General features: G+C 39.0%; 1 protein-coding gene across 1 annotated transcript; it reads right to left on the bottom strand.

Moving 5' to 3' along the window:
* Positions 1 to 3213: 3213 nt before the first annotated feature.
* Positions 3214 to 12710, bottom strand: lsg1 (large 60S subunit nuclear export GTPase 1). The gene is made up of 14 exons (XM_015361035.2): positions 12480 to 12710; positions 11569 to 11695; positions 9742 to 9862; positions 9284 to 9370; positions 8707 to 8793; positions 8122 to 8182; positions 7464 to 7640; positions 6593 to 6907; positions 6234 to 6335; positions 5850 to 5993; positions 5055 to 5178; positions 4618 to 4697; positions 4258 to 4434; positions 3214 to 3536 (listed from the first exon to the last, which is right to left on the bottom strand). Exons 1-14 carry the CDS (start codon positions 12576 to 12578, stop codon positions 3363 to 3365), a joined length of 1875 nt encoding a protein of 624 aa, XP_015216521.1. The 5' UTR covers positions 12579 to 12710; the 3' UTR covers positions 3214 to 3362.
* Between the last annotated feature and the right edge of the window lie 1209 nt (positions 12711 to 13919).

Raw genomic sequence — 13919 nt, 5'->3', positions numbered from 1 at the left:
TAGCTGGACATTACCTACAATACAATCTTTTTGGATTCCACATCTACAGTACTGACAATACAGAATTTTTATTGTGGGTTCATGTAATTATTTTTATAGCATTATAACACGAATCTCGGTCGCCTGTAAAAGCACATTCTTTAACACCCAGAAACATTTTATTTTAAATGGAATGAAAACTTTTGTTCCATTTTTCATTTGAAAGGATGGCATAAATGTTGGTAGCGACTAACCTATGTGTACAGTACATATCCATTTGGAAGAAAGAGCTCTCTTACTTTAAAAACTTCTTTCAAATTAAAGACAAAAAGGAATGCAGTATTGCATAAAAAAAGCTTTTTAATGTAATACTCTCAACATTACGCTGTAGTCAAGAAGAACAGGTTATTCACAGCCTACAAAATCCTGGCTAATTAAACAAGGGTCCTTCTGGTGTAACAATGTCATCATTGTTAAATGGTCCACAGTGACCAACTACAGAACTATTCATTACCTGCTTCAAAAATACAGACTCATTGTAACATATTCCAACATATCCAAGTCCTATGGTTAAAGGAGAAATACACCAACAGGGCTGAAATCTGATCACCTGTGCATCCCATGCACTTTCAGAAACCTGCACTTTCCTGTGAAATCCAATATTAAGCTTCTTAAGTTTCTTTTCACAGACAAACTCCTATATAGCTGTGTAGTTACTGGTTTATGTCCATGGGTTTATTCCATGAGTGCTATTTGCACTGTTACATATGCAAGAAGCAATAAGGCATATAAAATACATCATGATTCACTCTTTATACTAAGCCATCTCCTTCATATGACCTTTTGGTGTACTGCCAAAATAAAAGCTCATTAATTCCACAGGTGGCTAAGCATCTAACATATTTTCACCAACAATGCATTTACAGTTGCTTATAGTCCCACTCTTGTCAAGAAGGTCATTTAGAAGCAACCCCTGCTTGATTCAACATTCACCTCATTTATTTTAATTAAATGTATTTTTCTGAACCAAACTAAGAAAATCTAAAAATCCTCTATACAGTAGCCAAATTTGAGACATTTTTGCTAAAGTTATTTACCTGCCTCAAGTATCTCTTACTTCTCCTTTACAATGTCCTGTAACTTATCATGGTACAGTAGTTTGCAGTCCTAGAAATTTTGGGCCGACTGTAACTGCACTTACCCACATACTCTTTTAAAACTCTGGGAAACTATATTACAAAACCCTAAAAAATCTCCTGATATATATAAAATAAATGTTAAATGAATCACGATGGAACTGCTTGTTTGTTCTTGAGTTTTTCCACACTCGTGTGTCCTTGCTTCATTTTGATTTTCAGCTTTGAGAGCAACACAGAGAAACTTTTAATTAAAAGTGAAACAGCAGAATGTAGGTCAAGGGAATTTCTCAACTGGTTCACATGGGATGGTAAAACATTTCATTTTTTAAAATTAAGTTCCTCTTTCAAAGCAAGACAAACATGGGTCTCTCCCAGCCTGATTCTGAAAAAGCTAATGTATACTTTTGCCTTTCCCATGTTGGATCTTGATAATGAACTGTTAGCGGGTGTACTCAAACATATTCTTAACAAGCTGCTATATCTTCAGAACTCGGGTGCTGAAATTTAACTAAAAAACTCAAGTGCAGGATCACTTATCTCCTTTTTCAGCTTCCTTGACTGGCTCACTGTGGATGTTATTTAAAAAAAATAAATACTGCTGCTCACCTTTAAGGATTTGGTTCCCGACTACCATCTATGAGCTGTTTTGTCTGTTCTCTGAGGCTGTAAAATGCTTTCTCAGCCCAGAGTAGATCCTGCCAGTCAATCTACACTTTCAAGTCCTGTGTTAAAAGTCACCATAGTTTAATTGTTAAAGTTTACTCTATTAATTTATATTCAGAACTCCAGATACAAACATTCCTTTGTTCCACTATCCATTAAAGCTGTCAACGCAAACATCAAGGATAAACACAATTTTGACTCTTACAACCTACTTGAGTGCTATGTTTTGTGATGTGTTATAAATGTTACATGTTGTTATGTGTTATACTGTACATGTGAAATTGAGTGATGTGGAATGTTCTTCTTATTTTTTGTAATATAATGTTTTTTTCTTTTTGTTTGCATTCTATTTAAATGTACAGGAGTGCTGGGTGCCCATAAAAAAATTCCCTCAGGGGACAATAAAATCTTATCTTATCATTTGTGCATATGTGCCTCTGTTTTTTTTTGCTTTTTTTTTAATGCAGTGCCTTGAGATATTATGTCACACAAGGTGTTATAAAGTGATCTAAAAATGACCTTTTAAAACAAAATTGAAGTAACCGAATTTTGCATTAGATCGAACAACACAGAATGTCTCTTTTTTTATCAGTAGTTCAGTTTGTACCTTGTGTAGCTATAAGTTGTATTTATAAACTTTATTCTGTGCAATAAGCAAAGCACTGAAGATAATGTTTTAAAAATGTTGCCTTTAGGCACATAAATAATAAAGTGACATGCAGTCATTTTAACCTACATGGAGATAATTAAACACAAGATCATATTGTACTGGATTCTTTTAACATTGTTTAAAAATTCATAAACTGGTCATGTTTATATTCAAAGTTGTGCACAAAATCTCCACTAGAGGTCACTAGTAGCTCGTTTTGAAAAAAGGCAACATTGAAATCTACCCTTACAATAATGATAAGGCTATCCCATATAAATGTTATTCCAAGTGCATCCAAACTAACTGCGTCAAGACCTAATTACTAACCTTTTTTATGATTAGGTGTCAGTCAAAATACAATTGTACTTCAAATAGCTACAAAAATACATTTTTCAGCGGAGATGATATGAGAACAGAACTCACAAGTGATCCAGGGCTCCAATACTGTAGGGTAATGGTGACTCTCTTGATATGAGTCAAGAATTATAGCAAACCAATAGATTAAAGACAAAACCAAATGTCCATTATCTTTAAAAACCTGAAAAAATGCATTGAAATAAGGGTGGGTCGATTCTTTCCCAAATTTCCAAATTTAATTATGTATAATTATATTTTATAATGAAAATTTTAAAAATATCTTAGTATAAAGTCAATTCTTTGATTATGCTCTGTCACATACTGATACAATACCCTTTAAAATACTATTAATGATTAAAACCATTAATGGCTCGTGGGTCGTCTTTCCCTTGACAACACCCCAGAACAATTTAATGGCACTTGGTCTAAGATGAATATTATTGCTTTTATTTGGTGGATAATTCATGTTAGTTTATAAACATTTTGTACAAATTACTTAAGACTTAAGAGCCCTGGATAACAATCCTGTTGCTATTCCCAGAGCTCAGCAGTTCTACAGCTGATAAAGTGAAAGGTCAGGCGTCCAGATGTTTGTTGAGTCTGCGAATCTTTTCTTTCTTGTTTCTATTGCCGTGTTTCTTCCAGGGTTTCCCCACTGTACTGTCAGCAGATCCCGGCACAGCCGAGATGTTCCCAGGTTTGTAGCCCATCACCGTCTGGACACCTTTCGTTAGTGCACGCACGTTCTCCTGCAAGACGTCACAAACCTCTCTCAATTTCAAGTCGATGCACTGCAATATCCAGAAGATGTTTTCAGAAGTACAAAGCTTTTTTTTCCCCCCCTAAGTGGTTCTTCAGTGAAATAAAGACCCAAAGAGAAAAGCAAAAAGTTTGCAAGTGTGCAATTGAAAATAAAAGATGCTTCTTCAGTCCAATCGCTGCCAGTGCAGACTGGAAGATTAAACTCTTGGACCCAGGAGCTGCTACCAATCGAATAAGAAGGAACTGCAGAACAGGCTCCTCTCATTTATAACAGATATATTTGTGGTTTTCATTTTATTATATACCTCCAAATTTGAAATCACTACAATTGTTGTTTTCAAGTTTCAGCTCACTGCAGAGGACCTGCAGGAGTGAACCTTTGATAAGTCAGAGCCTTTAACTCAGTCTTCTTTTGGCACAGTGACTCAAAGGGCAGCTAGGACTGCCAAAGGAACGCTGATGTTACTGTAAGACTGAAAGTTACTGGAGTTGCTATGTCACCCTGCCAACATTACCCACCCTATTCCAGCTGTGCTGTGCCAATCGCCCACTGCCAACTGTACAATACCGGTCACAGTCGGGCAGTGGCATGACCCAGACTTGAACAGGTGACACCTGGGCCGAGAGCACCACCCACTGAGAGCCTCCGGCAAACGTTTCCAATGTTCGTAAAGACAGGAACATGATGAACAAACAACAAGACCTCACCTGATGGAAGAAGTTTTTATCCACCACGTTTTCAATTCGCTTGATTTTCTGCCGTCTGTTTCCTGTCCTTGATGAGCTCTGACTGTTGTCTGCTTCCTGCTTTTGAAACTTGTTGTGTTGAGGCTGAAAGTCCCTGGCATCAATGTGGGGAGGAGGATGACAATACAAAAGCTTCCCCTGATAATTACAAAGAAAACATGTTCATGTGGCAGCTGAAGAGAAAATATTGCCTTCTGGTGCTAAAGCTTCTTTTATAGCATTACACTTCAACAGGATTTCTGCTGCTCAGAATGCATACAACCTACACAAATACATGCATAGAGAGTAAAACTTGTGTCCTACAAGACAAGGGTAACTTACATTGACGTAATCCTTTAGGATGTATCGAGCGGACCGGGGCTGGTCTGGCTGTCCATGAGCAGTCATAAACCCCCTCATATCTGACAAGGCACAAAAGGGAAAATAAATATTAATTGTAAGAGACACTATTAGTATTTGTAGCTTTTCTCCTTAAAATATTTTAAATACTAGAGTCTTTGTGCTCATTTAAACTAAAGAAACACAAAGTAATCTTTAAGTCTTTCAAAGTAACACATTTTAAGGCACAGTGTCCATTTTATTACATAGAAACATTATGCACCGAAAAATATCGACCAATATTTCTTGTCAATCAAGACAAAGCAACCATGAAAGACAAGGTCAACTTGATAAAAGCCATTTTGGAGTGAAAAACCTTGATAAAGCACTCAGTTTACAGCATTTCCATCCTACAAAATACAACAGAATTGGGATTTTACAGCCATAAGCCACCAGCAGCTCCTCAGCCGTGGGTGGGCGGTCTGGGTCTTCCCCCTCTTGAGGGAGGGTGATGTTGATCCCATAGGTGGCCTCCAGGACGTAGCGTGGTACATGCTGACACACTTGTAACAGTTAAGGGCCTTCAGCAGACACACTGCCCCTGTCAGACTGATTCCTGACTTTGAGAACACAGGAACAACACCTCCTGGAAGAGCACACGTAGCAAGGAGTGCGAGGGCAAACTGAAGCCGACTTGGTAACATCTTTTAAAACAACACTAGCAGCGCTATATTAAATGCAATTATGATGCATATTTTAAAAATTTAGTACTGCAAGTTTCTTTTTTTTTGCATGTTGTGTTTACATACAGGAATGAAGAAGTGCAGGCAGACTCCCCAACCCAAGCACACATAGAAAGCTAACTGACTTTTGACATGCTTCAGGCAACATGTGGGATGTTTGCTCTTTCATGTCATCACCACAAGCCCGCAGGCACCCAGGAAGTAGCAGGGGTTTCCCTTTCACCTGCAGCCATGAAAGCCCTAGCAGCCCACATGCCGCTACCTGGGGAGTCCCAGACACAGTCGGCAAGAGACGTGACCCAGGCTCGAACCCGCAATGTTTTATTTCTAAAGCGTATCCTACGTTTGCCCAAATGCCACAGTAAAATGGGGACCCGGAAAAGCTATCGCTGCAAGAAATTCCGTTCCGAGAGTTTTGTCACAAAGTTAACATTATCTCCGCCACGGCAGTATTACTGCACTGTACTGCAGTGCTTCACTCAGAAAGGATATCAAAGAGATGGGTGGCACGTGGTCTCTCATCTGGTCAATGGGCAGGATCCCAGCACATATCATCTCAGCTTTGGTGGACACAAAAGAAGGCATGACCAGCCCAGGGCAGTCACATAGACACAGGCCAGGCTCCACAAAGAGAGTCTGGAACAGAAGAGCAATCACTGCCTCATCAGCGGTAGCCTTTACCTCATTATATGTTTCCATATGTATTATTAAACCCAAGTTAATCTTCATTAATAAGCATTTGTAAAAATAAAGCTAAATAGAAATCAATAACGCAAGAAAATGGCACAAAAGAGGGCTGATATTCATATTGAACGCATAATGAAAGTGTTTAATCTTCCAGATAAAACCCTTAAACAACTTAAAAACAGTAATTACCTGAAAGTGCTTTGTATGTCCAGGAGTGGCCGAAACAGAAACTTTCTTATTTCGGAGAATGGTGTTGATAGTTGAACTCTTCCCAACATTAGGATACCCCACCTTTTTCACAGAAAAGAACAGAGAACAGGCCTAGAAATCTTTTGCCAAAACCAGAGGAGCACTGACTATGGGCTGTTTTCATAGATAAGCATGCTCAATGCGTCATCTCAGACTATTTATTACTGACTGTCACTGCAAGTACAGGCAACAGTCTGGCAAATGTTTAATTGAAGGAAACAGAATATTTAGGAAGGCTTTTTGTAACCATCATATTTTTTTTGTACAAATGTAACTGCAGTTTTCCAAGAAACACTTACCAAACCCACAGTAATCTGTCCCTCCTTGATGCTGGTCCCAGTGTGTGTTGATTTACAGATGTCCAGCAGCTGGTCTCTGCGCAGCAGACGGCTGGAGTTCTGGATTGCTTTCCTTTGAGAAGCTTCGGTGTGGAAGGACACAGTCTCACTGTCCTGCTCAGGGGAGTCGGAGTCTTCGGAGCAGGTCTGCCAGTCTCCTTCCTCCACACAGTCCTCAAATGTCTCCCCATCCTCCTCTTCCTCCGCTTCATCCTCACCCACCTCTCCTCCCTCACCGTCACTTGGCTCTTCCTCGAGCCCATCAAGCTCCTCACCCTACAGGAAATATCAAGCACGCTGTACACAAGTCCTTCGTACCTGAGCTGTCCGTTGTCAGTTGATTTGGAATGCACATGAATCTAGATTGATAGCTCACTGGGTGTGCATAATATTCTAACATATAAAATAAAAACCTCTCAGATGTACTTTGGCTTTTCAGAGTAAAACTAACAGCAAAGAATTTCTAACCTTATTTTAATTAGAGCAATATTAAGCACTGTGGCTTAGCGTACTTTAATGATTTCCCAGTTTGGTTCCCCCTGTAAATGGGATTTGGGCATGGTGGAACCAAAACAATTTTTTTATCACCTGCCATAAATCTCAACAGGACTTAAAAACAATTACTAAACAGTCGCCATTGTTGGCAGTCTCGGAAATTAAAGAAAGGGTATATTTTAGCAAGTTACTTGCTTCATTATAATTGTAGCAAGATCTTTCCTAAAAGAGGAAGACTCCTCGTATTGAAAGTTCCCTCTCTCTCAACCGTTCTGCAAATTCCTCCTCTGTGGGTAAAAGGCCTAAGAAACACGCCAAGCCGCTGTGAGCCTGGTACCTTCTCTTCGGCATCTAGCCGGGCCCCCTCAGCCAGGGCGGACCAGAATACGGCCCTGATTCCCTGTCTCTCGAAGTATCTGGCCCAGGCGCTGCGCTGCTCTCGAGTCAGCAGGTCCGCCTTGTTAATCAGCAGCATGTTCTCCTTCTCCCCCGACACCTCCTTCACATAGCTTTCCTGCAAGGGCAGAGTGACATTGAAGCGCCTGCCTGCTCACCGTGTCAGGGACACAGTGGCTGGAGCCTTTAACAGGAGATAACGACTACACACAAACAGTGTTTACAAAGCAATCCGTGTCGGTCTTTGTGCTTAACAGCGCATAAAGAGGTCAGCTCTAAGCAACATCAACAATCAATCAACAAAAGAAAAAGAAGGTTAGACTGGCAGCAATCTTTCAAAACAAGTTGGATGCTTGTAAAACATATTATGAAAAGATTACAAATGATAAATATTAAAAAGAACAGCTGTATCTAGTACATTTAGTTCACTGTATTCTAATGTCACAGCTTTTCAGAGAAGAGTTGGTTATGCGAGTCTAATCATTGAATTGTTGTACATTATGAAAACATAAGATACGATACTACAATTTATCACGATTTCTATTCATGATTTTGATCTGTAGGGAACATGAAATCATTCAACATTTCTGTGAACTCACCAGATCAAGGCATCGGAATAGCAAAGGGTTTCGGGCATCAACAATCTGAACCACAACATCACTGGAAAACAAAGCCACGTGCCGATCGGTAAAAACATCAAAACACAGAGCTCGGAAAACCACAAAAAAAATACAAAAAACACATTTGCTTTGTGAAACACATCTTCAAAAAAGAAAAATGTACATAAAAGGGTTGATCGATATGCAAAATAAATCCAAGATCCAAAATACATACTTATCGTGTTATCATGTTTCCTAGTCCCTCACCAAACCCACCTGCTTCCAAAAGAATTATCCTAAATGTTACACCCCTTTACCCCTAGACACTTGGGGTCGTAACACATACAGTACACATAATGTAGAGCATTTTTAAGACTGAGACATGTTTTTAATTATTTCCAGACAGTTTTCTGTTGAAAATTAGGTATTAATAAATACCTCAAACATTAACTGGCAATGCTTTATTACATAGGAAAAGCATAGTACACTTTCTTTTATTTTGCAGGTAAGGCTCAGGTGGTCCACTAATACTCCAGAGCCATACAGATGAAAGGGCAAACATACACCAGGTGAGACTAACTGTACCTTCTCTCAATCACTCTCCATAGCTGGCGCCAGAAGTCCAGATTCCGCTCAAAAGGAGTAAGAATCAATTTCTGCTCCTCTTCTAGCCTTAAAATAAGTAGCCAATAAAAGAAAATGTTAGCGTTCTGTAATACTGGGTTAAAGATATTTCATGGTATTGACAGAAACGAAACAACATGTTCAAACTAATCATCAAAGCCCAACAGGCAAATACAATGAAGTGATCCATTCCTCCCTCTAATCAACAAAAAGTGGTAATTCTGAAACCTAAAAATAAAACTAGCAGGACAAATTCTCTACTCATAATTTCTTATGCACTCTTTTTTTGAATTGTGAAACTTGAAAAAAAAAACCTTTGAAAGAAACAAAAGAAGAATCCTTTAACAAAAGGTAAAATGATATATGTGTGTTACAGTGACATGAACCATCATCAAATACAATGTTCCAAAAATGGACTCAGTAGACTTGAAGCAATTGCCTTATGAAAGACAAAGTTAACAGCACTAAGCAAGAATGCTGGAACCACTGAACATTAAACAGTATTAGACGAGATTCACGGATGTGTGGAGGTGCTCACTGGGCCAGCTGTCGCCTCCACTCTAGAAAGTTGTTTCTCTCTGCCTGCTGCAGAGCCTCTGCAGTCGTATTCTCATCCCAGTGTGGTCTGAAAAAGGAAGGAAACAACCGGTTAGTACTAGAAGATCTCAATGTCAAGCTAAATAAAAACAGTGTTATTTTTAGTATTTCTATCATTATGACAAGAAACGCATGCTTATAACCAGTTTACCAGTGGAGAATAACATAGTTCAATATGAAGGTTTTCTTTGGCCATGCTCACATGTATGAGTCGGAGATCTGACAGTGGGCAAAACAACAGACACCTGTATCACTTTTGGTCTAAATGCAGGACAATGAATTAATTCACTAGATGAGGTGCAAAAAAAGACTTCCCAAAGTCCATAAAAACTATATATTTGTAAAGACAATGAATGCTTTAGAGTCATTCGTGTCAGGCAACTGGTGTGGCTGACTTACCTGCGAGGTATTCTGAGAAACTGCTTGTTCTCTTCATGAAGCTTTTTAATCCTCTTGCTCTCTTCTGGTGTCAGTAAACCTGTTCTGGCTTCAGCAGGAACAAACTTGATGTTGAGCTTTTCTGAAAAGCCAAGATACAGCAATTATGTCAGAAGGCAAACAACACACTCTTATAGTCTGCCAATAAAATCACTGTCCATTACTCTGAGCTCACCAAACTATAATAGGCTACAATTTTGGGAGTACACTCCAGCTTGCTCACACTTTCAAAAGTGACGTGACACGTTAATAAGAGTTGTTAAAAGGCAGCTTAAACCAACTAGGGAACAAGTTGTAGTAGTAATAATAATAATAATAATAATAATAATAATAATAATAATAATAATAATAATAATAATCTTTATTTTATATAGCGCCTTTAAAGGTGGCTTCTCAAAGCGCTTTACAGGATGACATTAACAATAAATAAGAAGACTACAACAATAAATAAGAAGATTTCACAAGACACAATTATAATTACAACAATACAACAATAACAATAGAGGAGACCGTGGAAGGTGGTATTAAGAAGAGCAGAGGGGTGAAGAGTGGGACAAGTTAAGTAAAGGCTTTTCTGAAGAAGAAGGTTTTGAGTCTGGATTTAAAGGAGTTTAGAGAAGGTGACTCTCTGATATCCTTGGGCAAAGTTCCAGAGCTTGGGGGCATAGCAGGAGAAGGCCCTGTCCCCCATACAATGTAGACGGGCTTGGGGGACAGTAAGGAGGGCAGAATTAGAAGAGCGGAGGTTGCAAGGTGGGGAGTAGGGCGATAAAAGTTCAGACAGGTATTGAGGTGCCAAGCCATGTAAAGCATTATAGGTGAGCATGAGGATTTTCAAGTCTACACGGAATTTGACCGGAAGCCAGTGCAAGGACTCCAGGATAGGAGTAATGTGAACACTTGCCCTAGACCTGGTCAGGATTCTGGCTGCTGAATTTTGGACATACTACAGCTTGTTCAGAGTAGATTTAGATACCCCAGGGAGTAGAGCATTGCAGTAGTCAATTCGAGAGAATACAAATATGCTGATCAGCTTGTCAGCCACAGTTAATGATAGCATAGGGCGGAGTCTTGCGATATTTCTAAGGTGAAAAAAAGATGTTTTGACAGTATGCTGTACATGTGGGTCGTATGTTAAGCCAGAATCGAATATAACCCCAAGGTTTTTCAATTTTGATTGAAGCTAGTACAGAGCCATCTACAGACAGGGTTACAGGACTGGCTTTACGAAGTTGATGGGGGGTACCAATAAGCATGACTTCGGTCTTGTCACAGTTAAGATGAAGGAAGTTTTGAGTCATCCAAATTTTTATGTCAGAGATGCAATTAGATAGACTAGAGACAACCACATCGGGTTTGGTATGGATGTATACCAGCTGAGGCCATGTGATCTTAAAAGCTGACCAAGTGGGAACATGTAAATGGTGAAGAGCAAGGGGCCCAGTATTGAGCCCTGGGGGACACCAGACTTGACAAGACCAATTTCAGACCTGTACCCATTGAGAGAGACAAAGTGACAGTGACAGTGACAGAAAGAAAACACAACATTTTGGCTGTGGAGCCTTCTTTGGCTCACACCTGAAGAAGGCTCCACGGCCAAAACGTTGTGTTTTCCTTCTTCTCTTTTCAGCATGGAATAAACCTATTACTTGTTCCTTTGCAGCCTACACATGCTGACGCAGCTACCCACCTGAACTACTTAAACCAACTAAGTTCACTATGATTTTAGGATTTGAAATAATCAAACCATGTTTTGTGTCCCCCTAGAAAATATTGACCGCTCTTTACCTGCAACAAACTCTGTTCCGGCTAGCTCAGCTGTAGCTAAGAATTCATCCAGAGAGCTCTGCTCTGTGACTGACTGCAGGTTCAGACGGCCCCAGTCGTACCCATCATTCAGTTCACTGGTGTGGAGCTGTAAAGGAAACAATATGATCTTGTTACGTTAACACAAACAGCACTTCTTCCATCATGCACTGCATAGTTACCGCAGATCCTCGCTACTCGCACTGCTCAGACAAATCTGACTGTTTTATTAAACCAAGAAGCACATTAAAAGGAGGAAAAATGTACAACTGGGCTGTACTGTACGTCCTCCTTTCTTGAAGTTGAAATCAAAGTTGAGTCACAGAGTGGGGCCTTTTGTTGACATTTTTTGACATCAAGAACATCGAATTATTTTAAAATATCTAGTGCACATACATTTCCAAATGCAATTTCCAGACTCCAAGAATCCCTAAGATACCTTTCAGTTTCTTCTAATTGAAATGATTTGTTTTCTCTGTAAATTTTTACCCGAAGCATCCCATTCATACAGCTCGATACTTTACGATGTGTGTGAAGTACCTTTGCGCAGGAACACACCTGCAGTGTCTCCCCTTTGATTTTAACCCACAGTCTCCCAGTTACAACTGCAGAATCCTAAACCACCTCACACAGCTGTTTTAGGGAAGAAAATCTCCACCATCGCCATCTCCGTCTTTTTGTTTTTCAAGTGTCACCCTGCTAGTCACTTTAAATGCAGAACCCAACACCATTTCCAGAAAACAATTAACAAAAATCATTCTAAAATGCTATTGTACACATAGAAAACTAAAATTATATGAACCATTAGAAGCAGTACTTGTATTTTTTTCCCTGACTGTTATACTCGTCAAGGACTTTAAATCACTTCGAGTTATTAAATAAATGTGAAGTACCCAGGAATCTGCTCTGTTGCCCCGACCTGCCAGTTGCCTCTCCTTTATTAAAGCCCTGCCTAATCCAGCGCCTCCGCCGCCAGTTTTCTTCTTTCCCATTTTCGCGAGTTCACATTAACTTTTTTTAAAAACAACAACTTTCTGAATACGATCCAGTCCGGAGTTCTTCAAGCACAGCAGCAACAGCACCTTCCAAACTGACCATGTGAGCACTGTTGTCATCAGGAAGGAAACGGCTTGGAACAATCTACTTTCTCGAACAATAATGTACACTTAGAACTTTATGGGGGAAAAAACAAATGAAAGAAAACATAAAAAATTATCACCTAAAAATCGCATTTTTAAAGACCATTTGGATTATCAGAACGTATAATATATGCAAAATATATTTAAAATTTAAACAAATGTAGCCTTCTGAGTGTATTGGTACATTCCAGATAGCCTACACATAAACGCTCGTGTAAAACAGCGACAGCGAGTGATAGTTCCCAAATCATGTTATAATGCTCATACAGTAGTTGTGACATACTGGAATTTTAGTCGTACAATTATCCAGGCTGTAAGTTATCTTTCTCGTTAAAGCGAAAATCTTTTGCTCATCATGCTACGAAGCAACGATTCTGTTATTTCAAGAAGAGCACTTGTTTTCAAAGGAACAATTCTCTATTTTAGTAATAAACATTTAAAACAGAACGGGGAAAACTCAAATTTGTGATACGTCGTGGGTCAGTTAAGCCATGAATTAAATGTATTTTAGCAATTTATTTGATTGGTTTTTTTTCATTATAAATTTTGTTTTTTTTTATTTCAATTTAGATTTCTTAAAGAAACAGACAATTGTAATTATATTCTTCCCAAACCAGGCTTCTCAGTGTTAATTCCCCAAGAGATGTTATCTTCACAGACTTTACAGAAATTATATCTTCACAGAAAAACTCTAAAAATGGGCTATGAGGATAACAGAAACCGTATTCAGCTGTAATTTTGCGGATATGGACTCACATAAGCAGATATTTACGGTACAATAAAGAATGCAACAGAATAATAAAACACGATATATAAAAGTTGGTTCTCAATTTCAACAATAGTATTAAAATTTGCTGTGCCTAGCCTTTATAGATGAGAAAAGGTAGACCTCAATTTCAACCCATTGCTTGTAGTGATTCATATTTTAAAAGCAAAACAATTTTTGTGGCATAATTTATGATGGCTGGCACCATGGGCTCTTGGGTTCTGAAGTTCTCCCTGTTATTTTGTAGATTTTGGCAAATTGCTCTCACTAGTTTCATCCCACAGTTCAAAAACATGATGTCTAGGTTAACCGGCATGACTAAATTTTTCCATGTGCGTTTGTTTGTTGTGCACCCTGTGATGGACTAACATACTGTGCCCATTGCCTGCTGAATTAGGCTCCTGGCGCACCACAATCCTGTATAGGAT

This window comes from Lepisosteus oculatus, chromosome 13 (genome assembly GCF_040954835.1).
Source record: "Lepisosteus oculatus isolate fLepOcu1 chromosome 13, fLepOcu1.hap2, whole genome shotgun sequence".
Lineage (NCBI taxonomy): Eukaryota > Metazoa > Chordata > Actinopteri > Semionotiformes > Lepisosteidae > Lepisosteus > Lepisosteus oculatus.
The sequence above is the reverse complement of the archived record's forward strand: the minus strand, read 5'-3'. Positions and strand labels throughout refer to the sequence as shown.